Source organism: Dermacentor silvarum, chromosome 8 (genome assembly GCF_013339745.2).
Source record: "Dermacentor silvarum isolate Dsil-2018 chromosome 8, BIME_Dsil_1.4, whole genome shotgun sequence".
In the NCBI taxonomy this organism is placed as follows: domain Eukaryota; kingdom Metazoa; phylum Arthropoda; class Arachnida; order Ixodida; family Ixodidae; genus Dermacentor; species Dermacentor silvarum.
This window is the reverse complement of record NC_051161.1, coordinates 10,359,084-10,386,802: the sequence shown is the minus strand read 5'-3', so window position 1 is coordinate 10,386,802 and position 27,719 is coordinate 10,359,084. Positions and strand designations below refer to the sequence as shown.

The 27,719-nt window shown below is 46.7% G+C and overlaps 1 protein-coding gene across 3 annotated transcripts in view; it reads right to left on the bottom strand.

The window, feature by feature from the left end:
• Positions 1-24,589, bottom strand: part of LOC119460614 (MFS-type transporter SLC18B1-like) — an 83,467-nt gene extending 58,878 nt beyond the window's left edge. The window contains exons 1-2 of one of the 3 annotated variants that reach the window (XM_049673107.1): positions 24,206-24,589; positions 3,890-3,985 (exon numbers count right to left, since the gene is read on the bottom strand). In XM_049673107.1, coding sequence (XP_049529064.1) covers positions 3,890-3,922 — 33 coding nt within the window. In that variant the 5' untranslated portion in view covers positions 3,923-3,985; positions 24,206-24,589. The remainder of the gene's footprint in view (positions 1-3,889; positions 3,986-24,205) is intronic. The other 2 variants (XM_049673108.1, XM_037721636.2) reach the window with 2 other exon arrangements.
• Between the last annotated feature and the right edge of the window lie 3,130 nt (positions 24,590-27,719).

The window sequence follows — 27,719 nt, the reverse complement described above, 5'->3', positions numbered from 1 at the left end:
GGGCGTCATCATTGTCCACAAATTAAGAGCCAGCGTCAAGCAATCGCGGCCGCATCGGAAAGTGCGCAGCTCGGGCCCGCGCGCAAGGAGACTTTGCACTGGATATGTCAGTAAAATAGACGACGCTGTTGCCACATGGCTAAAAGATTTACGATCCAGAAACACTTCGGTTTCAGGAATGATTCAAGAGAAGGCTGTGGAATTCGCAGTACTTCTCGATGTCACTGGCTTTGACGCAAGCAGTAGATGGTTGCATCGTTTTCGGGCGCGTCATGGAATCGAATGGAAACGCGTGTAATGAGGTGAGCTGTGCGGACTCCGCTGCTGCAAGTATGTGGCCCTTGTCCTTCGCTGCCCAGCAGAGTGTTGTGCCGGAGAAGGTTTATGAGAGCTTGGACACAGTAACTCAATTCATGACTACTGTAGTCCTAAGTGCACAAGTGCAGCAAAAGCTTACTGCATTCTTCAAAACATGCTAAATATAAGCAGAAATTCACATTCAAATAAGCAGCATTGCAAATAAAAGGGTTCAAATTTCATTTCAACAACTCATGGTTTCTTTAGCTCCTGATAACAAATTGCAACATAACTATTTCAGTTCAGCGAACTTTCACTTTAACGAACTTTTTCCTGGAGTCCCTTGAAGTTCGTTCAATTGAAGTTTAACTGTACTAGTTTTCTGCCTGTTTTTATGCAATTCACGAGGAATGTATATATAGTAGATTTCCCCGATGTCTCTTGTAAAATAAAGCACCTGGTTTCTATTTGGCGAAAATGGGGCAGGTTATATTGGGGATGTGTAGACGAAGGGCAAAGTGTGGGGATTAATTACGGCCTTTGCTAAAAGTGATATATGCAGCGGTCCGAAGCGTTATAACTGTGAAATTTTACGAACGGTGCCTAATTTAGCGTGCTATGCTGGGAGAAGTTTAATTTCCATTGAGATCAAATTGAGGGAAAAGGGGGGAAGATTACGAATGATGTGTCTGCGAATTTCTGTATGAATTACAGCTTTCTAGAAAATTAATTTTAAGAAATTGTGGCTCTCCCGTAATCGAGAGCAGATGTAAGCGTAAAATGACTACTGGCCGAGCAGATTGGCTGGACATGATACTAGCCACAATCTTAAGATAGGTGTAGTGCATGTTCGCAACGGCACACCCCACCACACCACACTGCACCACACTGTAGCACGCCATGCTGTGCACTGGTCCATTTGGACGCTGCCCAGCTAGAAGAATAAAGCCGGCTGAAGGCGGTACGACAGGCAGCGAAAGACGCCAGGCAGACAGAGCGCACTGCACAGCTAGAAGAAGAAAACAGCCTGAAGGAGGCGCCATGCAGGGTGCGCCATCTCTCGAGGCGACGCAAAACCCACGCCGTGGAACTCACGGACCGCTGGCGTTCTAAAGAGCACAGGGAACCCTGTCTCAGCGCCAAAAGATGACAATCAAGTGTATGGTGCCTGTATCTGCCTTTTGAACGTCGCTATTGGAAATGACAAAAAAAGCTTCAGCGTACTAGAAGTTACAGCTTGAGTGATATCGTGAACAAACATTAGGAAGAAGTCGGAAGCAATATTTTTGGTAACTTATTTGGGCAGTAACTAGCATATGTTATATGGTCCTGTAGAAAGGATTGGGGGCCAGGGACCACATTTTCTTAACTTTTGACTGATTGTTCGGATGACCTCATTTTGTTCTCGCAACGATGCCCGGATGTTCTCGTTTCAGTGCCCGGATAATGGCTCTGGCTTTTGGCTCAAAGTCACTTGAAGATCGCCGACTAAGGGAGCTCAAAGCATTTCATTCGTAAATTGCTCGAAGTTGTAATACAGTCTTTATCAGCTATCGTTCCCAGTTTCCTGAGACAACTCTAAGTAACATTGAGTTTAAATTTGCTTAACATGGGACCCAGGTTATTTGAAATGTGTGGGTCCCATGGATGTTCTTAACGTTTTATCCTAATTATGAGCCTTGAGAATAAGTACTGCACCCTCCTTTTCTTTCTATACTCATGCGCTATGCGTGGCGGTAGCATAGCGCATGGTACGTTATTGGGGATAGCGGGTACGTTATTGGAGTTTACAGGCAATGTTCGAAGTGTGTTAGTTAGTTACGGCGTTTGCAGTAAATTACTTATGCAAGCGCTCCAGAGTGTTTTAAGAAGGGTGGAGTATTTAGCTAGCTGCACTGGAAGAACAATAGAAATCACCATGATCAAAATTAAGGAAAATGGGAAACCCTAATTGGTCGATGTGCATGTGAAGTTATAAGCGTGTGGCTGTAGTACCAGCCTTTATTTGATGAAAATGTCCTTATCAAGTGCTCGAAAGCGTTCTATGCGGGCAGTGCGTAAATGTGTAGCTTAATGATAAGCAATTGAACTTCAATATGCAACTGCTCAAAAGAAACAGTTTCACTTGAAATTCAGCGGGAATTCCACAAGATTGCACAACTCAGCAGTATTTTCTTTTATGTAGTATATATATATATATATATATATATATATATATATATTCTTTCAGCGTGACACCAATATAAACCTTGTCCATATTCTTTATACGCAAAGGTCAGCCAATATAAACTTAACTGAGAATTCATGGCACTAAAAGTTATTTTGCATGGCATTTGTATTTTGCAAGGCGGCACTAGGCGCTAGCCCAAAGTGTAGCAAATTTGACATTGTGCAGTTTTAAGAGATAATCTACTGTTGATTTAGTTGGGAATAGTATTCTAGCTGTGTAATGCGTCTTGTGTATGTGTTTTATACTTTTTCCAGTAATTATATACAGGAAACATTGGTCGGAAGCTTCATCACTGACTAAAATACAATAACCACTTTTAATTTTTACTTCGATGCTGCACCTACATTTGAAAGTGAATTTGAAACGATATTTGAAACTTGAATAAAGTTGTTTCCTAAGGCAAGTTCTGTATAACATTGATACAAGGCTCGTGCTTCGAAATGTTCATCCAGTAATATTGCCCTCAGCGCGGCTATGTCGCATTATGAGGCGGGAAAATGTGGGCCGCACTGACGCAGCCCGGCGGGGAGTCATTTTTGTGTTTCCACAGATGAGAGCAGCAGTGCAGTTGTTGTGTTTGCGCTCATTGACACAGATGATATCTTGAAAGACTCGTTTTGTAGAAACAGGAAAGTGAACTGGCCTTAGGATACCAATGCTTTCAAATTAACAGAATCAGTATACACCTCAAACGAAAAAAAAATGTTGCTTAATCATTTCACTCCTAATTAAGTTAAATTAGTGAGTTTATCTCTACAACATATGTCGCACGCATTGTGTTTACCAAGGAGCTTAAAGCATATTGGCAAGCAACATTTGAAAAGCTCGCGTAGCTTCTAAAGAAAATTACGAAGACTTTTTAAGAAGAATCACTATAGCATTTGTCAGCTGAGCGCTGAAGGTTTGTGCAAGGAGCATGTATATTTTAAGCATTTTAAGCTATTTATAATCAAAGGCTGGTTCAATTTTCCAAAACACTGCTAAGGGCATATTGCACTTAACATTACAGGGTAGTGCTACGTTTGTCTCGCAGATGGGCTCATTACATACTATAAATTCAAGTTTTCGCATTGCTTCTACTTCTACTTGATATGACATGCAAGCAAATGAAACTTATTTTGTTTCTATTCTTTCTGGTGCAATGTTTAACGCGCGGTTATTTGTTCGCCGCCATCTTTAGTCGCAGTGACTGTGGTGCGGTAAAAGTTCATTTTTGGAATGATTATGGGCTTGAATAATTCCAACGTGTGTTTTGCCTTGAGAGAATATCTTTACAAGCTGTGTGTAAAAAGCGCATATATGGGATAATAATCATTTCCAATATAATTACAACAGAAAATTAGAATAGAAGATAACCCTTACCAGGCTTCGGGAAAGAACGGAACCAATTGCCATGGCAGCCTTAAATGTAGAAAACGTAAAACCGTATTTCCAAGCCGGAATCGCTTTAGCTGCAGCCTAAAGAAAAAGCAAGAATTAGTGGGATCAGCATATTTGTACAAGAAACGAGAACTTGATATCTTAATGTCGTACAGAGTGTAGATGTGACTGTGTCATGATTTTCCCAACAAGAAAATGTGGTCGTTTGGCGAGGAAGCAGGTATTATTCGACTGCCAGCCCCCAGCAAAAGGCTGCGTCCTCGTGCCGCCAGTGTGTCCATGCCACAACTCGTGCTTCTCTTGCAGCGACAGATGCCAATCGGTCCATTTAACGCGTGAAAAGCTTTTATGGCAGTGACAATACTAAAACTAAAGAGGGGTCTAAAGAGTGGTCTACTAAAACAATACTAGAGAGTGGTCTATGTCTCGAGATGAACATAGGCTGGTAATAACTGCCATTCGTTTTGTACGTTCCTTAAAAACGTAAGACAGTAGAATGGGAATGAATCACAGTGCGAAAAAGGTTTTAAAAGCCACTTCACTTTTATTAGCATAGGACTATAATGCAAATACAATGCTAAAGAGTGGTCTATGTCTCAAGGTGAACGTAATTAGGCTGGTAAAAAATTTAAGGGGTACTTAGTTGTCCCTACGAGGATGAATGCGAAAGCATTGCGACTACCAAAGGTCGAGGGTTCGACTCCCACCAAAGTTCGTGTGTTCGAATGCCACAATTAACTATATTTTAGATAAGGCTGCTGTAACTAATTTCGCCTTAATTACCACCAATAGTCGTGGGTTAGAGTGCCGTAAACAACTCTATCTTAATTAAACCTGCCTTCATGAACTGCTTCGATTGCCTTACTTGAGCTCACTTGACTTTTTGGATCATCGTATTCATGACAACGCCAGATTTTCAGCCTCATGAGCCGTATATTGCTTTCTCATTATTAACTGCCATTGGTTTTGCACGTTCCTTAAAAACGCGAAGCACTTGAATGGGAATGAATGGCAGTGCGAAAGAGGTTTCAAAAGCCACTTCACTCTTATTAGCGTGGAGCTAGCTATAATGCCACTATACATGACAAAATAAGAAAGTATGCTTCAATGGAAGAAAAGTGGTATGGCCAATGCAGTCACAATATTGCAATACATGCGAAGCCTATTCACAGAATCCTCGAAGCACTCAAACGTCTTTGGAACGCCATGTGTCCACATGAAACAGTTATCAGACGAGACAGCGTCGCGATATTATCATTTAAAAACAATTTCGATCTACCAATATCGCTGTCTGTAGTGTGCTCAGAGGTTATGTTACCAGGAGTGAACAAAAAGTCACAGGCCTGCATGGTACACCCATGACACCATGGTACACCCATTGACAGCGTAAGCTGGATATATATATATATATATATATATATATATATATATATATATATATATATAACTTTATTGTGTCCATGATGGGGTCTGGGTGCGGCGGGGGTTGGGAGACTTAGGCCTCCCCTTCCTCAGACGGCGGCCAGCCCTTGCTTTCTGGCGGCGTCTTCGGCCATCCGGACGGCCCAGAGCTGCTCTTCTGGGTCCAAGCTGAGCAGCAAAGTCTCCCACTGCTCGGCCGTAGTTATGATGCGTCTAGTGTTAGTGTGGTGGGTGTTGGTGGGTGTAGCTTTCGGGCATGCCCAGATGATGTGATCGAGGTCAGCGCGGGCCTCGCAGCTAGGCTTTGCAGAGTGGGGAGTATGCATCGGGGTAAATTCGGTGGTATAGCACGGGATTTTGGAAAGTTCGCGTCTGAAGCAGTCGCCAAGTGGTAGAGGAGCGGCTCCATAGGAGCTCCCTTTTCGGCAGCACGATCTAGAAGGTCTTCTCGGCGAAGTCTGTTGGCGTCGTTTTCACGAGAATGATCTGAAATGTCCGCCCGGCGTTGCAGGCGAGTGCTGCTCTCAGCACAGCGGTCAGCTGAGCACGGCGTTGCCTGGTTGTAGCCGCGCGCGTAGCTCTGCGATTTGCTTCTTCAGCAGCGGTTCGTACCTTTCGAGCAGGCGCCATAAAGTGTACCAAAGAGCAAACACACGTATCAAGACTACGCGGTGCACATGTTACATCCCTTCACACTTAGCATGATACGATGCTGGTGATGATTATGATGATTTATTGGCATCCATTTTGATACGCGTTGGTGGCAAATAGTTACCTAGCACGCTTGAGTTAACCGGGTTCAGCTACATGCAGCATGCATGTAGCTACAGCTGCATCTCGCAACTGTTACATGCAACTGTTACATGTAACTGCCACATGTCATGACACTGGAATACAACGCAACGGCATTGCAACGTTTGCACGCATCGACGCCACGCGGCGCGCATCTCACATCGCGTGACATGCGCAGAGTTCAGACTCAAACAGATCCAGTAACAAAAGAGAAGCCTGAGAGATCAAAATTTAGCATCCAAAGCTTTTATTGAAAAAAAAGCATAAGAAAGTGTCCCTAATAATAACACGACAGAAGGAACCGATGAAATCCCAATACAGGTAATCAACAACCTTGCTCCAGGAGCAAGGCACTGCTGACTAATGCCATAGAGGAAATGATTAAAACGAAGAAATTCCGGTTGGATGGCGCGAAAGCAAAATGAACGTCATCTACAAATTCAAAGGTGATAAGGATAAGGCGAGCTCGTACAAGCCAGTTACAGTAACGTCGGTGATATATAGAATGGCAATGCACGCCATAAAATTAGAACTTTCGAAATGGGTGGAGAAAAATGATGTACTGGGGGAACTACATAATGGGTTCAGGTCAGGCTGACGCTTAGAGGATAATATGGTTGTATTAACTCAGTGCAGAGAGATTTGAGTAGCTCAGAATAGACCTTTATCGATAGCATTTCCAGATAATAAAGAAGCCTACGACAACGTGGACAGGGAATTCTTATGGGATATTCTTAAGCACGAAGGCATAGATGACGATTTCGTGGCGCTGCTGAGAGAAATATATAGAGGCAATTAACCGAGTACCGTTTGTATGGGAAGGTCCAAAAGGCAATGAGGTGGTGGGAATTCACCAAAGACTGGAGCAAGGATGTCCTCTGTTTTCATTGTTGTTCCCGCTTTATGTTAAGGGCATAGGAAGACGACTGGGAAATAAGCATTAGGGTTTGATTTATCCTACATGCGTAATGGCCAAATGATGCAGCAGAAGGTTCCCGGACTGATGTATGCGGATGACAAAGTGGTGCTCGCGGACAATACAAAAGATCTACAGACAAATACAAATATCTGTGGCAACGCAGCGACAAATGTAAGCCGTAAGTTTAGCACAGAGAAATCACGAATTATAATCTTCAATGAAGAGATGAGTAATTACGTGATGTCATTTCAACAGCAAGCCACGCCCATAGTCAAGCAATATAATTTTCTCGGCGAATACATAAACGAAGGAATGGCTTACTCAAGCACCCACCCTGTTGATCTGGAAATAAAGGGGAAGCGGAATGCACCAACAATAAAACACATAGCACTGTGGGGCCACCATGCGTATATGAGGTGGTGAATGGGATCTGGAAAGGAGTAATGGTACCAGTGCAATCGTTCACAAATGCCATTATATATGCTTAACATCGGAATTCTTCTCGGAGTTGAAAGTTAACCAAAGATTGGTAGGCCAGTTGGCTTTGGGAGCCCACGGTAAAACCACATATTGAGGCAATGCAGGGTGACATTTGTTGGGCCTCTTGAAGTCATAGAAACACAGAGCAAAACTAGTATTGAAGAACGACCCAGGAACATGGATGAAGATATATGGGCCGCTAAAGTGCACAAGTATCTGTACTTGAAAAGAGTGGACACTGAATGGAGGAAGAGCCAAGAAAGTAGGCAACCAAGTACAGGCTAATTGAAACTATAAATAGACAAACAGGAGTCATCAGAAGTAAGTGAGAGAAACAGAGACAGATAATTTATTTATTTATTTATTTATTTATTTATTTATTTATTTATTTATTTATTTATTTATTTATTTATTTATTTATTTATTTGCAAGGTTTCTGCTGGCCTTAGAATAAGGCCGTAAGCAGGAGTGGGCAGTGAGAAAATGTCTCTCTGGTTGAACAAAATACATTATAGCACACTGTAATGTTATACAAAAGTGTTGAAAAAAAACAACAAAAAAAAAACACTGTGAACACACAATTGGGAACATACTTAGAGAATACAAATGAATTAAACAATAGATAACGTATGCTGAAAGATGTGCTAGCATCAGAACAACAAACACGATTAGACAGATAAGTTAAAAAAATTGTCACAATTGTTTCAGCTGCGCTAAAGAAGAAGGTACTGTTGCTGCATCCACAACATCGCTTGGGGGACCATTCCACTCACGTACAGTTTGCGGAAAAAAAGAATGCTTGTAGGTGTTAGTCCTGCAAGAAAATTCTTTTAGTTTTTTTGAATGATACGCTCGCGTGGGATCGCGTAACTTTTTCTATGTATGCACTCGAGGCAATGCCAAGCTTATTATGATAGAGCAAGTACATGTATTTTAATCTTTCCAGATGTCGTCGTAGTTGCAAGGATTCCAAGTTCGCTGTTTGAAGAAGAGCACTAACTGCAGTATGGCAACTGTACGAGCGAACGGTAAAACGGGCGGATTTTCTCTGTACGTTCTCAAGTTTATCAATTTTTTTTTTTAGTGTTCAGATCCCAAACCACGGAGGCATATTCCAAAAGTGGACGGATATAGGTTTTATAAGCCAATAATTTTATTTCTTGAGTTGTCTGGCGTAGAGACCTTCTTAGGTATCCAATTTTTTCATGGCTTTCTTTTCTATAAAAGTGATGTGGTCATTCCACCGGAGGTCTGAAGTGATTATTACATCTATATGCATTTATAATAATTTACAACAGTAAGACAGCGACCGTTAATTGAATACAGAAAAGTCATTGGCGCCTTCTTTCTTGATATTCTCATACGAACGGTTTTTTTCTGTATTGATGCTCATTTGCCATTTTTCGCATCAAATATGTAGTTTGTCTAGAGCACTACTTAATAATTTCTTGTGATTAGGAATATTTACCTCATGGTAAAGGATGCAATCATCAGCGAACAACTTGATTTGTACAGGTATTTCTTTTACGATGTCATTAATCAATAATAAAAGAATAATGGACCAAGGACCGACCGTTGCGGAATGCCAGATTTCACTGGTGCCGGGCATGAACACGAGTTTGCGATAGATACACATTGGCTGCTAGACGATAAGTATGCCTCTATCCATGACAGCAAGGAATTTTTTCAAGTATTGGTTTTAATTTTAAGAAACGTTTTTGATGCGAGCCACGGTCAAAGTGCCTTCTCGAAGTCCAAAAAGATAATATCCCCATTCTAGTACACTCTAGAATGGGGGAGTGGGTCCAGCGGACGTCTTGGAAAGCGCCGAGGGTGAAGCAAAAAACGAGGAAAACGTAGCGGCGCTGCCGTCACGTTATTCTTAAAATCCCTATATAAGAAAAGTACCGCCATCTACTCTTTCCTCCGCAGCCTCCTCTCCTATAGCGCTTGCTTTTTTCTTTACTTTTTGCTTGCGAAAGCCAAGTCGACGGTGGCGCACTTAGAAAGTTTACGTTGAAGCTTTCAGGCCGGGCGCGCGCCGCCGCCGCCGCCGGCGACTGCGGCTGCGCAGAGGTCTTTCAACATGGCTCTGAGGCGAAAAAAAAACAAAAACAATATAAATAAGTGAAAAGCGCGCGCTATCATCGTCCAATCGGAGATACAGGAGAGAGAGAAGCGGCGTTTATCAAAGGATGGCGGTACTTTTCTTATATAGGGACTTTAGTTATTCTGAATCTCCGACCAATAAACGTTGGCTCCGGCTGTTTCATCAGCGCATATTGGCTGAGGCGAGCTCACGGGCTGAGTAGCTGTCGTCTGCTCGACGCACCGTCGTTGTTGCGTCGTTTGCGTTCATTCCGCCGCTCTTTTTTCCATTTTATTTACAATAGATCGGTGGTGAATAACCTCAGTGTTACCGCCACCGAGTATCCGCCTGTCAAAGCTCCATGCAGCTGCGGTAGGGTCTCTGACGCGACAAGCGTCCGGCCGGCGCGTGGGGCCGCTCATTCGGGAGAAAGCGACGGTGGCGCCACCAACTTTTCAATAAAAAAAAAGCCTCAGCGGGGAGCCTGCGTTGAACCCACTTCCCCAATCTAATACACCCTAACCTAGCTAGAGTGACCTAGAAGATGGGAGAGTGTCCAAAGCGCCGGCTCCGGCGATGGCCTTTTTAGATGCGAGAGCATCTTATGCTCGGAGCAGTGTCCGTTCTGCGGCGTCCGCATCCATACTGCGCATGCGCAACTCTCCCTCATCATACTCTTCTACGCAGGTGTGCGCTCTCCTCCTCCTCCCCTCTACCCCTCTCCGCCACAGGTGCGGCGCAGAAAATTATTGCATATAACTCTCTCTCTCACTCTCTCCCTCTGTCTCTAAGGGTACGCCGTTGGCGGCGCAAGTGTCGCGGCGCAGTATGATGATGATGATGAAAATGTATTTATTGTAGGATGGCTCGAAGGCCTATTATGTGGAATAGGAAGGGGAGAGGGAAGGAGAAATTAGAGCCGTCCTAGAAGCTGCGTGTCCTTGGCGAAACCCAAGAGCGAGTCCAGAATGGCCCTGTCGGAATCCGCCAATCCTGTTGCCGGCCTAATCCACTCCTCGTAGGACGACACTTGCACCGCCCTCAGGTGGTGGTCCCGCTGCTTAGCGTAGCTCTGACACTCCCAAAACAAATGGGCTGCGGATGGTCGCGTGGCCACGCCGCAGTCAGGACACCTGTGCGGCTCCTGGGGTGCTTCTTCGTCCTCCGAGGCTGTCGAGGGGCCAAGTTCCTGCGACGGAAGGGGGTCAGGAGAAGGGAAAGGAGGACGTCTCTCCCTGCGTGGCCGGTACTGCCGCCACCGCTCTAGCACGTCCGGTGTAAGGACGAAGCCGGAACGGAGCCTATGCAGCAGCACTTGCCCCGACCTGGGAAGACCCACGGGAAGTGGGTTTGGGTCTGGCGGGATACTCGCACGGAGTTTCCTCTTGCGTCGGTTGGCTGCTACTCTCATAGCTCTGTCTGGGTCATACGGTGGTCCTTTTGTCGTGCTAGTTGTGCTGGCGCTGAGAGTCTCTGAAGGATCCCGGGAGATGACGCGGTTGGAAAGAAGGGCGCGCGTTCGCTGTGCTTCCGTCATTCTCTCTCTGTGCAACTATGTGCGAAACGCCATGAACAACGTCAACGTCGGCACTAGTTGCAGCGGCAGCGCCACCGCCGCGGAGCAGAGGAAGGCTCGGGAAGCCGAACGTAAACGTCAGTGTCGGCAAGCGGACCCCGAACTTCGGGCCAGGGAAGCCGAACGTAAACGTCGGCAGGAAACTTCTACGGAAGCAACACGGGCTCGGCACGCCGAAGTGGAACGTCAGCGTTATCAAGCTGACCCCGACCTCCGGGCTCGGAAAGTCGAAGCGCAACGCAGCGTCGAGCGGCAGCTCCCGATCCCGAAGCGACGAGGCAACGCGAGTCTGCGACCACAGCAGCAACACATTCGAGGCCATTACAACGCCCGGGCTTCGACGGTGCTGACGCGCGCTTCAAGCGCGACTTCCTCGATCGGAGCTTCGGGCACAGCTGCAACGTGTGCGACCGGCTTTGGTTCGACAACAACCTGAGCAAGGTCGGGAGCATCCAGACTCCAGAACGAACGTCAGCGTAACGCGGCCGTCGGACCCCGTACTACAGGGGCTAGCCACTGTACCCGTACAAGCGTCTCCTCTCTTCTCAATATATTCTCTCACTCTAACTTTCATTGGGTTGTGTTGCCAAGTGAAACGAAACGGAAACTCGATGCGCCCCCCTCCGCGATGCTTTCGCATCCCACCATGTTTGCCCGTAGGGTGAGATGATGTGATTATTCTGTGAACTGCCGCGCCGCGCCGCTGCTGCTCCGGACCCGTGGGCTTTTCGCGGTCGCGAAGCACGCGGGAAGCGAGGGTCGTCTGCTACGCGCTGTAGGTTTTTGCGTTCATTTTCCACGCAAAGCACTTAAACTCTATTTAACTTCAACAGTGTGGTGCTACATGGAGCTTACCCATCTTTGAGCGTTTCTTTGTGCTTGGGCAGCTAGATAATGCAAAAACTAACATATCAAACTCATCAGCGCGGCCTAGCTCCGGTGCTAAACTTCGGGAATGGTATTACGGTAGCTGCGCGTGCGTAGAAACGCGCTAAATGAGCCAGCGCAAGGAAAGAACGCAAAAAAAAGAAACGTTACTCGCATGGGTACGCGGGCAATAGCACCATGCTTGCAAGAATAAGAGTAATAAAAAAAGTAAATTACTTGCGCAGTCAAGTGAAATACTTATGTGCATGCACTGACCACTTCGCTCACCATTACGCGCTTTTCGCTCACTGTCAGTAGTGATTTACAGCTATATGCGTATGTACTTATTCGAATATTTTTTTAGCCACGACAATATTCTATTATGAACAGAGGAGAGTGAGAAGGTGTAAGGGAAGCAAGAGAAGGGAAGCAAGCGCAAGAGTGTAAGGGAAGCAAGCGCCGCCATATTGATGGCTTATTTCGCTTCAGAGTAGAGATGGGTCGCTCAGGAGCGAGCCGGATCTTGTGAGGGCTCATTTTAAAGAGCGAGTGAGCGGTCGTTCAGTAAAAATGAGCGGCGGTTATTTTGGAGAAAGGGAGCCGGTTCTCTCGCGTTCAGAGAGCGTGCCGATGCGTTCCGTCAGAGCTGGGTCTTCTGCTGGGTGCGACTTCCGCGCCATCTATTAGCGGTGCGAGAAAGCAACTGTCCTCCCGCCCTTCCTCGCAAGAGTCGCCTTCACCCCCTCGCCTTCGGCTGAAGAACGAAAGAACCGCCGCTCACTTACGGAACCACGGCTCCCTCGCTCTTCAAAAGAGCGGCTCAAAAGATCCGGCTCGCTCCTGAGCGCTCAGGAGCCAGCCGCTCTTTACGCCACGGCTACCCTCGCTCTTCAAAAGACCCGGCTCGCTCTTGAGCGTTCAGGAGCGGGCCGCTCTTTTAGGGGCGAAGCTCCTTAGGGTGTGGGTCTGTCCCTCCTCTGTAGTATGTAGTAGTAGTAGTCGTCGTCGTAGTAGTAGGCAGCCACGTCTATTTTATGAGAAAAAAAAAAAACACCGCATATTCACGGGGTGAATGATGATGAGTGGGCGAAGCTCCGGAGGGAATCATCGGTAAACCGTGAATCTTCCGTGTAATTCGCCCAGTCTCGCCGCACTAAATCGAACGATTGACTTCCACCAATGACACGCGCCATATGTGACGTCATTCCTATTATATAAAAGCGCCCTTCATTATAATTGCACCATCTCCCGCTTAAGGGGACGCTAGCACAAACGCGTTAGAAACGTGCAGTACTCTAAGGGGGAGAGGCCACAGCGTCTTACGCAGCCGTTTACACATGCCGGAACGTGCACTAAAACGCCAGAAGCGTTCTCCGGAAGCCGGAAGCTGGCTTACGGAACCGGAAGCGGAAGCGGAACCGGAAGCGGAAGTCGGCTTCCGGTTATACTATACATATATATGTATATATGGGTATACATACATATAGGGACACACAACGCCATCTATTGAGCAATTCATAAAACTAGACGTGGCTACCTACTACGACGGGGACGAACGGGTGCCGCTATAAGGAGCTTCGCCCCTAAAACACCATGCCGTTCTTCTCCCCTCGCCTTTCCGGTATCCCCAGCGGTCGTCACGATGTCAGCAGGGGGAATCTGGCGATGTCAACTGCGGAAACGATGTCCATTGGTTGAACAAGAACCTACGACTACCGGTTAGTCTGCTAGCAGGTACGCGCGCTTTCTGCTCTTCCTCGTCGTGTTGCTCGTTTGTGCGCCCTTGCGAATCGGTAATTACAGCCCGCAACGCAAGCGCCAAATCGCTCGCGTTCCAACACAGTCGTGCTTAGCGGTCTGATTAGCTGGGCGAATCGAGTGCGATAGTGTTCGCCTTTCCAGACGTGCGCGCAACACAGGGTCTATAGCGGTACGCTTCGCATAACACGGGCTGGCACCGCACCAACAGCGAGTAGCTGAGAAGCGCTTAGTCCACGTTACCGGCACGGTAACTCATCGCACGTCGTTTGCCATTCGCGGGCCGCCGTTCGACAGCGGTTCTTGCTCGCGAACGGCGAGACCGGGTCTCATTTGTGCGGCAGATTCACCGCCGCTGATTGCTCGACGACGCCGATATCGTCGCTAGGCCTTTTCTGGTTCCCTTGAAAGCCAAAACGGACGGCGCTTTGAAATGAAATACCGACGCTCACAAGCCGCAATATTTTCTTATCGTTGTTATCGCTCTTCGCAATACTTGTACACAAAGAAGAAAAATACGCTGATATTAACGGCGTCGTCGGCTGCGATGCGAGCACAGCCGAGCCCGTCGTCTGCCGGCGGCAGCTGATGTTTTCGTTGCCAGTGGCGGAGGCGCGCAGGTTCGCGGTCGCCGATTGGGCCATTGATGGTGCAGCGGGCGGGGCGCCGGCCGAACTGCCGTCTACTTGGGCGCCTTTCGCGCGGTAGACGTTCTACTGCACTGGCGGACGGTTCGCCGTCCGTATATGTGCCGCTAGCGTGGACGTGACCGGAAGTATGCAGTGTTTTGAGAAGCGCGTTGGCGATGACGTATGTCACGTCACCTTTCGAGAAGCACTCGGCGAGGAGGGGAGACCAGCCGACGAGAGAGTAGCGAAGGAAAGAGCGAAACGAGCGAGGGCTGTTTTTCTTTCTATCATCAAACGCGTGTAACTCCGCTATTACGGCACCATTTCGAAAAATTCTCGCGGCTACTTGTTTGTTGTAGACTCGTGCACAACTGCAACAGCACAACTAAATTTCGACCTCTGGGTGGTTTAGGGGCATTTTAACGACAAGAGGTGAACCCGTCGTCCTGGTTTACGTTTAAGTTTAAGTTTACGTCCTGGTCTTCATTTGTGCTAATTAGTGTAGTCATGAAAATATCGCCCATGACATCGACTTCAGTGCCTTTTCTGAGCGTGTATCATTAGCACGTCAATAAAACGAGACCAATGATCTATTGTGTTGTAATAGAACTTCATTTCTTGTTTTTCTTCTTCTTTTTTTTTGTCCTGGTGTATGATGGCATAATTGCAGTATCGCGCGTGCACTCAAGAGAAAAAAAAAAAAAAAAAAAAACGAAAGGTACGTGCAGCAGTTTTGTGGATCTTTCATATGATTTTTGTATTGTACTTCAATAAATGATTTCTACATTCATTTTGCATGGCGTTACGGCTTACTCATATTATAGTGAACGTACGTATGTGAATAAATGATAAAAGTTGCAACATAATGTACAATCATTTTGTGTTCTTAGTTTGACAGAAGTTGATTTTAAAGTACCACAAAAACGGACAAGCTTCTGTATTGACGATGAACTTACATATTTTTTTCTGAAAAAAGTACGTAGCATTCTGCCTGTCACAGTATCCTAAGCATTTTATCCCCAATACCAGAAAAGAAAGCTTCATTGCAAGTAAAAACTCACGCTTTTAATATATGTAAAAATATTCTCTAAACATAGCGAAAATACCAATAACACGGTTATTAAATTATGCATATATCGTTTTTTTTTCAAAGCCACATAACTATAGAATATGCATAACACAAGTTACACGTTTAAGTGAACCGGTGAGCCGTTCAAATGAACCGGTTAATTTCAGTGAGCTGAGCCGTTCCGAGCCGCTCACTGAAGTGAGCCGTTTTGCCCATCTCTACTTCAGAGATTGCGTACACGAACAATTCTTGCTGTGCGCTATCTCTTCAATACAAACTTCGCGCATGATGTACCTTAAGGTTCACCGTGAGCGAAGTTTTTTTTTCAAATTCAGAGATTCGGAAGAAATGCCATTCGATCCAGCTAATATAGCTAAACAAATACTATTTTTGCTACATTGAAATGAATATATAGCTACTACTGGCCTAGCCATTTACTAATTTGTTGTGTAAAAGTTATTACTTCAATAGCCTTCTTTTAATAATCCGTGAATTCTCTCTGAAATTACCAACATGTAACTTCTCATTATATCATAGTTATTGCGTAACGTGTGATTTTTTACGTCAACTAACAAGCATTCATGGCGCGTGACGATGTTTGTGCTTGCATTATATTGAGTGGAAAATCGTCTTGAAAATTACTGTCTTTCATGTACTAAAACATCGCTATTGATTCTACATATCCCTAAAATAGTTACCTTCAATAACAGAAAAAAAAAATGAAAAGTTTATGTTCTGGTGATTTGTTGCCTCTTTCATTACGTAACTAAAGTACGTAGTTATTGATCAGTAAGTACATTTGCTGTGTACGAACCAGCGAGCAAACGCAATAAATATTCCTAAAGCTACTTTCATGTTAAAATTCGCTTATTTTAACATGAAATTTGCTTTCATGCTAAATTCATGTTAAATGCGCTCTTGCAACACAAGAAGGCGAAAGACGAGTTGCGCAAACGTAATACATCATGTTCGTTTTCTGACGCTTGCTCGTAATTATGAAATGAGGCATACGTATACAATGTTGCACTGTTAGCGTTTCATTTACTTTGGCTTGTCTTGTTTTTTTGCCGTGTATAGTTCTCGCGTACCGTTTACCTACACACGCCGTGCTATAGCTTAGTGGCTTTGGTAGGTTGTACTGCTAAGCTCGAGGACGCGGGTTCGATTCCCGGCCACGGCGGCTTACATTTCGATGGAAGCGAAATGCATAAAACACCCGTGTACATAGATTTAAGTGCACGTTAAAGAACACCAGGTGGTCTAAATTAACGGAGCCCTCCACTGCGGCGTCTCTCATAGCCCTATTGGGATTTTTGGGTGTAAAACCCCCGAAATTATCATTACTATTATTACCCTTTACCTGTGCTCTCAGTTCTTCAGGATATATGGGTAAGTTCGACACGTTGAGATCGAGATTGGCATTCAACACGTTTTTATCGTCCCACCCACAGCATCAGAGGGATTTTTGGGCGTCGTCATATGACCGCACGTAATATTGTTATCGTTAATCATGACGTGAGTGCCAGTATGTCAAGTTACTAATGCCATGACCCCATCAGTCATCTTAGTCACACATTTGTGCCTTTCCACACTATACTTGGGTATATATACCAACTGAACGAGCCGGGCGAGTTACGCGGTTTGTATTTATTTTGGGTACCGCGGCATCAGCCAACAAACACATTCCGCTTTTCAAGAGCCCAGTTAAGGATTTCGCCTTAATAAAGAAACAATAGAGCGCGGGATGCAGTCTTGTAAGCAAATCGAATGCATGGAATAAAAGAAAGGAAAAGATAGGGTGTAAAAGCGTTGGCATGAGCTAGTCATATCTGCTAGCCATATAACGCGCGGAATGCGTTACTCAAACAGCCGCGTAAGCGCGGACCAAGCGAGCTAGAAGGAAATAGACGAAATACCATTCCCGCATTCACAGCCGGCAAACGCGTTCTCTGTGCGGTGAGTCACTGCGGTATTACCTTGCGGTGACGTGGTACTTAATATATCCCACATTATCGCGATGTTGGCTAATAGCAACCGAAATATCAGGCTCGTAGCAGACGCCCGCCGCCTTGCAATTGGCGCGGCTTCCGCAGCGGAGAAAGCCCAGGGGTCCGGTACAGCAGTGCCGCGGCGCGGGAGTTCACACAAAAACGTCCTCGCTTCTCCCATCTATTCGCGCGGCGCTTTGGACACTCTCCCATATTCTAGGTCCCTCTAACCTAGCCACCCTTTAGAAGGTATACCCGGATGAAGGTAGGCAGCGCCACCTAAAGGGATAAAAACTGCGCTGTTCATTTTTCATTTTTTTTTTTTTTGCACATGGCCTTTGAGATTTGCGCGTGCCGGCTGGACAGGCGTGCGCAAATCTGAAAGGCTGTTTTTCATTAGGCGGTGTTCACTTTCACGAGCCAACGACGGTGCCTTCTGTTGCAAGAAATGCAGATACTATCTGACAGGGTTTGCTTTTTCTGTTTACTTGCGGCGAAAGTAATTTTGAAAGCCAAAAACACCACCTGTGAAGTAATCTACGTATGTCCGATGCGTATGCCCGACTGACTTACACATTGAGAAGCGCATCAGCTGCGCTTCAGTTAGAGGTACAGTCTAGTCAACAGTCAACATCCTTGGCATCGGTAAAGTTTAACGCCGGCGTGGGCCGCTGCACACGTATCGTGGCCAGCGAGCATTTTTCCGGATTCCTGTACTCAGTGGCTGGAAGCATCGAGCCCAGAATATTGTCCAGCATCTCACTGCATCTGTCCATTAAAAAAAGAAGAAAAAATCGCAAGGACAGCAAATTTCGCAATAACAACCAACATGAACCTACTCCCCAGGGAAAAACACTTGCGTGGCCACGGCGGCCGCATTTAGATGGGGCCAAAATGCAGAAAACACCCGTGTACTTAGTTGTAGGTGCACGTTAAAGGACCCCAGGTGGTCCAAATTAATCCGGAGTCCTCCACTACGACATGCAAATCAGTTGATGGTTCTGGCACGTAAAACCCCATAATTGTTTTAGCACTTGCGTGTATTAAAACGTGTTGCACTTGCCCTGTATTTCATTACCTTTTGCTCCTCTGCCTTCACAACAGCAGAAAGAGTGCTGGACACTGCGGTTGGTTAATTTGAAGAAACAAAGTATGGTTCTGTACTTCATCAAATAACCCCTTCAGTCACGAATTATGATAGACTTTCGATAAATGTATGAAATTTACAAATATTTATGACAAGGTACTGCATGCTCCATTGAAAGCAAATCTAGGTAGTGGAAGGACTCCTTGTGCATATTATGATGACTCATTATAATTATAGAGTTATCGAATATCTGCTTAGTGATCAGTCAGTCATACTACGTTTCTTCATAAAATAAATTTAGTAAACCGCTCGAATTACATACACAATTTAATTATTCGCTGCAAGCATTACTAGAAAGGAAAAAAAGTTATTTCACAGCTGCTACCAAACCGCTTCACGTCGAACAGCCCGTCAAACACGGTCGTGCCTTCACCAAAGCGGTCGTCTATAGTGACACATTGCACTCAGAAATAAAATGGAGGTGCGTTAGGGTAAGCGGAATTTTCAAGTTACTATAAGCTTAATGTTCGCGATCTATTCCTTGACACCACTGCAGAGAAATTGCGAAAATAAGTCGCGTACACAAATGTGTACGCCGTGACTGAAGGGGATAAATATTTTCTTCGTCAGATTCCACTAAAAAGTGATATTTTGGGATGTTTCATGTTACTGACACGCTATGTACTAACAACAGTTTTGTATTAGGTAGTAAACAGGTATCAAAAAGTTACTAAAAGTCCAAAAAAGGTAGTAACCACTGCAGTTACTACCTATTTTCTTGCGGTTACTTTTACTAACTTTTTTCTAAGAGTGTACCTTAATTAGGACAAAGTTAATTAAAGCACTCGTATCCACGACCCTTCGTGGGGCTCGAACCCACGACTTTTGGTGTTACCTAAGGCGTAGGTAATTAGGCACACTTAATTATGGCATTAGAACCTACGTCCTTTGGGCGAGTTCAACCCTCGAACTTTGGTTGGGGGTAAACCACTTGTTCCAGCGCTCTTTGTGAGGTCTTAAACTTGTTCTCAAACTTCTTTGCTCACCTCCGAGTTTCTGCCCCAGATGTTAGTACCGGTAGAATGCAATAATTGTACACTTTCCTTTTCAACGACAGTGGTAAGCTCCCAGTCAGGGTCCCCTGTGAGTAATTGACCTAGATAAACGTACTCCTTTGTAGACTCTAGAGGCTGACTGGCGATCCTGAATTCTTGTTCACTTGCCAGGCTATTGAATATTATCTTTGCCTTCTGCATAATAATCTTCAACCCCACTCTTACACTTTCTAGGTTAAGGTCCTCAAACATTTGTTGTAATTCGTCCTAATTGTTGTGAAATAGGATAATGTCGTCTGCAAACCGAAGACGACATTATCATCATATTATCATATCATATTATCATTATCATATTATCATATCATTATCAGACGACATTATCATATTCCCCGTTGTGTGAATAGCATTGGAGAGATTGTGTCTCCTTGCATGACCCCTTTCTTGATAGGTAACTTTCTACTTTTCTTGTGGAGAACCAAGGTAGCTGTGGAATTCTTGTAGATATTTGCCAAGATAATCACGTATGCCTCCTGTACTCCTTGGTTACGCAATGCCTCTGTGACTGCTGGCGTCTGTACTGAATCAAATGCCTTTTCATAGTCTATGGATGCCATTTAGAGAGGTTGATAGTAATCCGCAGATTTCTCAATCACCTGATTGATGACATGGATATGATCCATCGTAGAATAACCCTTGCTGAAGATAGCCTGTTCTCTTGGTTAGCTGAAGTCAAGTATTGCCCTGATTCTATTGGAAATGATCTTGGTGAATATTTTGTACAATACTAAAAGCAAGATAATTCGTCTATAATTCTTCAACGTCTCCTTGCTTATGGATTAGTATAATGTTGGCGTTCTTCCAGCTATCTGTTACATTTAAAATCGTGAGGCATAGCAAGAAAGAACAACGTGAAGATAGCAAGAAACAACAGTCCCCAGGTGTCCCTCTCGCACACGAATGCGCAAGATGGTTGGGCAGACGGGAGAAAGAAGCTCTCATCTAGCGCGCTCCGCGCATTTTTTTTTCGCTGATTGTCTTTGCCAGATATCGAAACTTCTCACATAGACGGTGCTTTCTTTTCTTTGTGAAATCAACCATGTGCGCAAAGAGCGGGAATGTCTGTGTAGTGGACATGTCGCTTTCGTCTGCTGCTGAAGTTCTGATTGGTTGGGCTGGGGTAAGTCTCAAGAGACAGGCGCCCCCAGCTAATCAGCACTTCACCAGCAGAGGAAATGAACATGTCCAGTAGGTGGACACTTACAGAATACGCCTTCAGTGATCGCGACATGAGTGACGGTGATGAGTGACGGGTTGCATTCAGCAAGGCTGCAGTAGATTCGCTGCTATTCCCACGTCTTCGAAACAAACATCGTTTGAGATGTCAAAATTAAGGTTAGTGCTTTTTTTAGTCGGCTTACAGTAGAGGACAATATTACAGCGTAAGCAGTTATGGGCTCATTCCAATAGCCGTTTCGGTTCGCGATGGTGTTCCGCCGCCGCCTCCTCCGCCGACGGCGTCCGCCGCCGTAACCGCTATCGCCGGAAATGCGAAAAAAAGTACCCCATCGCTGCCAGGATCGAACCTGCGTCCCCTGCGTGGGAGCCGGATACTCTACCACTGAACCACGCAAGCGCTTGCTATCGGGCGCCGGGAAAATGCCATTTAAAGCCGGCGCAGACGACCCGAGCCTCCGCCAGTATGGTGGTGCCATCTAGTTAAGGCGCCTGCAAACGCATCGTGCACAGGCGCAGACGACGAGATGCCATTGAGACGAGGCGCGCAAAAAAAAAAAAAAAGACGTGATCCCCAGCCTCCGCCAGCATGGTGGCGCCATCAAGTTAAGATGCCTGCAAACGCAGCGTGCCCGACATGTAGTTGCAGTTGTAAGGCTTGATCGGGCTCAGAAGACTGCTGTACAGAGAGCATTACAAGCCGCATCTCGTCGTCGACGCCGGGCGGACAGTTCAGATCGTTCTCGTCAAAACGAGGCGAAGACTGCCGCGAAGATCCTGTTGTGCGTGATGTCCAAATTGGAGCTACTCTTGAGCCGCTCCACCAGCTTACACTGTGACTATGCTGCGCGTGCCGCGCAGGCCTGTGACTTTCTTTATTACGCGTGGTTTTGTTTTCACTTTCGTGTTTGTAGCATAGGGACGATGTTTTTTGAAGGGGAGGGTATTGACACGTGTACTTGTTTACCTTTCACCGGTGACTGCTTTTCACCGGCTAACATGGAGGAGGAAATAACTTTATTGAGTCGTGAGGAACCCCTCCCCACCCACTCTTGGTTTAGTGGTCGGCAGGGGTCGCGGGCCGCACCCACGTTGGTACGGGAAGCCCGTGAGCCTGCGCCCTTTCGTAAGCCCTCTGGACGGCCCGGAGCTGGATCTGGTGGTCGTCGCTTCGCAGGGCGTCCTCCCAGTCTTCTTCTTTACTGAACATGGTGCCGCTTAACGCGGAGCATTGCCAGAGCATGAGCACTAGCGAGCAGTATGATTCACCACAATCCGGACATTACGGCTCTACCTCTGGTTAATAAAGGCTCAGTCTGCCTCTCGAGGGGAATGACCCTGTCTGAAGCATTCTGAACATCGATGACTGTGGTCTGTAGAGTTTAGCGTGGGGGAGCGGGAAGGCCCTCCTGGACAGCTGATAGTGCGTTGTTATTTCGTTGAAGGTGAGTAGCGGGTCTCGGTGCTCCCCTCCCTTCCCGCCACTTCGCTCGCCACGATCGCCGCGGTGCGTGAGTCCTCGCGCGCGGTCGTGCGCCAGCTCGTTGGCGTTGGGAAAGTCGGAGTGCACGGCGGCTCCCATGTGGGCCGGAAACCATTTGACGATGTGATGACCCGCGGCTCCCTCGTTGCCGAGGACGGCCGCCGCTTCCCACGATATGGAGCCCGAGGCGAATGCTCTGGCCGCCGATCGCGAATCTGTGTACACGTAAGGACGTTCGGGGTCCCTCAATGCCATGGCTATTGCCACCTGTTCGGCCACTTCGGACGTTACCCCCTTGACCGATGCCGCGTTAATGATCGTCCCATCCCAGCTTATCGAGACGGCCGCGTACCGGTCGCTGCGCCCATACTGGGCCGCGTCTACAAATGCCGCCAGTCCCGGGCAGTTGGCGGTCGATTTCAGTAGTGCTCGGGCCCTCGCCTTTCGGCGCCCCTCGTTGAATTGCGGGTGAACGTTACTCGGAAGCGGTTCTACCTTGAAAGTGCCCCTGACCACCGCGCTGAGCGCGACTTTGCGTGCGTTGCACTCTGCCTCTGCATTTATGCCTGCTTCTTCTAGAATCCGTCTGCCGGCCCTGGTGGTCGACAGTCGCACGACCGGTGCCTTGGTCTGTGCTTCGATGATTTCTGCTAGCGAGTTGTGGACCCCTAACCGATCGAGCCGCTTTGTGCTTGTAGTGATCGGAAGACCTAGCACCCTTTTGATGCTCTTGCGCATCAGTGTCTCTATCTTGGCCGCGTCTCTCTTGGTCCATTTTGGTGCCGTGGCTACGTAATTTACGTGACTCATGAGGAAGGCGTGGTAAAGTCTGATGAGATTGCTCTCGCTGAGCCCTCCCCTGCGGTTGGTCACCCTGAGGATGAGCCGGAGCATGTTCTCCGTTTTGGACGTGAGTTTCATGACCGTTTGCGCGTTACCGCCTTTAGCCTCAATTAGCAGCACCAGGATTCTTATAGTGTCCACTCGGGGGATCGGTCGTCGGTCGTATGTAATTTTATTGGGATTTGATCGATCGGCGTCAAATTCCTCATGCCCTGTTTCGAGGGCCTGTACAGCAACAGTTCCGATTCGCTGGGTGACAGGCGGACCGGCTAACAATTGTTAAACTGTATCGCTCGGCGCAGGACGCGCCTGCATGTATCGGAAGTTTCTCGAACGTTATCGATGTTTCTATCCGTTGTCTGTTGTCACCGGCGCTTATGTAATCTGATTGTATGAGCGACGCGAATTGTCCGTTACTTTCTTGAAGACACGCGGGCACCAGGGATTATTCTAGAACCTCTGTTTTTTTCTGGCTTTTCAATTTTTTTGGTGATGACTTAGAATCGTGGTCGGCTTAGATTCGAATAAATACTGTATACCCCGCCACATCCGAAGCTCTCGAAAGAGGACGCGATGACGTACAGACAAATTCAAACCAACACTTTCCCACACGACACAAAATACCGTCTCATTTATCCCACACTTCTCGAATACTACGGCAAATTTTGCCCCACGCCAAACATCCTATACCGCATGGTTAAGGGAATGCGAGCAAAACACCAACATCCCCCCTATCCCGCACCGCACACCGCAGCAGTGGGAGACCCAGTTCACCCGCTTGAACCCTGATGACCAGCCTCAGCTTGTTAACAGGACAGGCAGACAGCTCACATAGCTACCTGGAGTGAGGAGGCCACCCGCAACGAAGGCAACCAAACAACTTCGTCTGCTCGCAGTACAGTTTCAATCATCATCAGTGAGCATTAGCTGCGAAGATGGACAGATGATTTTGAGTGACCGATTGCTCTCTTTGCATTATGTGCTATTACTAAGCGTAATAATACTCACCAAGGGCGGGAAGAAGGGCTGCAGTAGGGAGTGACCTGCCGACAGCCATATGTGGGTGTGCGTCAGGGGTAGTACCCAGAGGTTGCTTCGCAGCCAGTGCCACGATTGCTTTACTGAAAGCACCGACTCCCTGCGGACCTCAGCACTGGAAGGTCCGTTCACCTCCTTACGGGAAGTTTCTCCGGGAGTCTGCGCATTTTCTTGTCGTTTTCTTCTACATCTTTGGCTAACGGCATCGTGTGACAAGGTAGCAACCGTTCCACAATACGTCCCGGCGGAACGTTCTAATTTGAACTCTGGAGAGACTGTTTTTGTCGGTCGCTGGTTCGGCACGAGCCAGGTGCTTTTGCTCGCGAAACAACCGTCACATATTGTTACCCTATATCCTCACCGCAAGGATGCACTGATGTTTTTCCCTTATTAAAAAAGCATCGCCACGTGTATGAGGATTCTTTTTTTTTTCATTTATGCTTATTTTCCTTGCGCGCTGCACTAGAGTAGACGCATCCGGAGCCCTTCTATCAAACATCACAACGAAACGGCTGGCCTTGTTTGCTGCACCTGCATACTCCGTCACTGGAATACCAGTATAAAAAATGTTTTTTTTTTTTTTTTTTTGCAGCAGTCACCGGCATCAACGATGAAGCCGGCGAACAAAATTTTAAAAATAAAATAAAAAAAGCGTTTTTATTCTGTTTGTGTGTGTGGAAGGGGCGGTGGAGGGGTAGAGAGAAGAACTGATGCAGCAAATTGAATGCACTTTTCAGAAATTGACACACGCCCTCTGTCGCGGGCGCTAGGCACTATGGGAAGCCGGAGCGCCGCTGGCGTGTCGTCTGCTCTCCTCGTTTGCAGCTCTCGGGCGTGCGAGCGGACTAGTGCAGTAATTTTGCAGGAACAGCGCTTTTTAACGCATAGCGCTGAGGGCCCCGTGTCGCAGAAACTCCGGCGTCGGCAACCGGCGTGGGCGTGTGATGTCGGCTGGTGGCGGAGAAAATCATCCCCAACCAACACAACTTCGCCTGCTAATTCGTTTTGGACACGCGCGCGCGTCGGGGCAATAGAAAACAATAAAATAATAAAGAAAGGTGCTAGGGCCTTCACATTTTAATATAAAACCACTTATACTGCCCCTGAAAAAACGTTATTCCAGCAATGCATTTCTGTTTAAAAGTGAAGCCGACTTTAAGGGGATGGGTGTAAGCTTGGTCTTTGTAAGCTGGCTTTCCCACGTTCGGTGTTGCAGTGAATGAAGCCTCCTAGGCGTATGCGAACGATGCGATGCGAAAGGGTCCCGATAACGCTATCGCGTTCTACTCTTAAAGGCGAAGCTTAAGCGTCCTTGTCCCGGCTGTCACCCGTTCGCCGTCGGCGCGAAGTCGATCGACGTGGTATACAAGCCGGTTGGTTGCTTCGTACTCAAACGAACACAGTGAAAGAGTCGGAGTCTGGAGTAAACAAAAAAAAAAAACAAGATAGTTATCGACTGATAAATATACACAAATTAACAAAATAAAATAATAAAAAAGACACAAGGCAAACTAACACACCTGAACTTCATATAGCTCAATGATGACGACAAAGAACTGTGACGAGCAATTAACAATGCATTTACATATGAAACGGCGCGAATGATCAAATATATAAGAATACACTTAACAGTAGTTCACTAAAACAAATTTCAAAAGAAAAACAAACGATATCATACGCGTGGCCGGGCAGCAGCAGCAAGCTTTCTGTAAACCGTAAAGTCTACGCGCAAAGCTTTCCCGGAGAATGCTGGCGAGCCGATCTTGTTGAGGTGGATGCGATTGCTGGGCTGGGTTTCCCGGGAATCTAGATCTAACGGCTTCCCTCAAGCAGGTTGAGCTAATTTGAGGCGAAATACCGGGAGATTCGTTGCAGACGTTGGTTTGTCGTCTCGTACGTCAACTAGTAGGAGTTCCGACGCGGCTAGGCAGCCCAGGCGGTACTGGACACAACTAGCTCCTTGACTGCTTCTCAGCAGATTACAGGCTCAGCTTCTAGACTTATTATAACAGGGCCTAAAACCTGTGCTTAAATAGCCTCTCCTTTCCCTAGTTCCCTATGTCGGGGAACTGCAGGTATGCAGAGTTCTAATTATTTCATGACTCCTCCCAAAAGTCCTGGCCGCGCCCCTTTTATTCAGGGGCGAGGGAACGGTAGATTAGCCCCTCGATGTCCAAGGTCGTGTCCCCGCACTGCACCACACGGACGCACACGCACACACTTGGGTCCGTAAATCGGCGTGTCGCTATCTCGAAACTATATGCCGCACCGTGGGACCGCGACGTCTTTGACGCCCGTTAATCAGCGTCTCTCTGACTCGAAACTATGCCGCTCCGTGACAGTCCTCCAATTTTCAATAAAGTTTTTACTCACCCACTCACTCGCTGCAGTTTACTCCCTGCACACACCTGCAATGCAAGACGAGCGTAATATAGTGCTCGTATACCATTCATGTTCCCTCCGCCAAAGAAGACATCGCTGCTCCTATTTTCATCTGATAACCTGTGTCCCACCGGCTGCCACGTTGCCAGAGCTGTAGCAGACGATCCGCATTATCAGGCAGAAGTGGGCTATTCGTTTGAAGAAACGTCTAGATTTATTACATTTGCGTACTTATTTCTAAGGGTACACAAATTACTATGCATACGCATGCTATTAAAGGTAAACTTATTGCAGCATCATGTTTCAAGCATTCCCGATGACGTAACGTGGGTAGCAAACCGGATAACTCGCCCGATTCATGTCACGCGCCCCCGATACGTAATAGAGGACGGGGCGGCTGAAAACTTAAGGGAGCGGTGCTGCTGCGATCGGTAGCGATTGATGCACGTTTAAAATCTTATAATAAATTGTACCCTTTACGCGGAGCGCTTGAATGCGTTATTGCTCAGGAGGACCTACCCTAACGACTGTAACGATTGTACACAAGTGTGTAATGATTGTACACACTCCTCAAAATCGTTCGAGGGCCCCTTTAAGAGAAACGGCCAAGGCGACAAGAATGACACTTTGCAAGTTCTCACTTACGGATAATATACAGCATGTCGTCATAAGCAGAATTTCAAAAAATTGGACGCCAGGGGGCGAACGCAGTGACATCGTTCACCCTCTGGCGCCCAGTTTTTACAACAGGAAGGCATCATAAATCGAACCTCCACATACAGAAAACTTACTTGCAGTGAAAGAAATACGCAGATCCAATGAGCATATTGCAATCTACCGGGTGTTTTTGATGCGAAAGCATCAATAGGCTCATTGAGCGAAAAAGCCGTTGCCTGTAGAAGCGAAATGGAACCTAAATTCCCATTGGCTGCGACGACACCCCACTTGCGCACCTCGACGGAGCAGAGCGGGTGAAAGGGGACTTATGCTGCCGAGCTGGTGCGCCAGGTGTTGCTATATAAATGGCTTCAGGAATATCCCTTCCTGGAGCCATCCTGTTCTCTTGGTTGACTGAAGTCAAGTGTTGCCCTGATTCTATTGG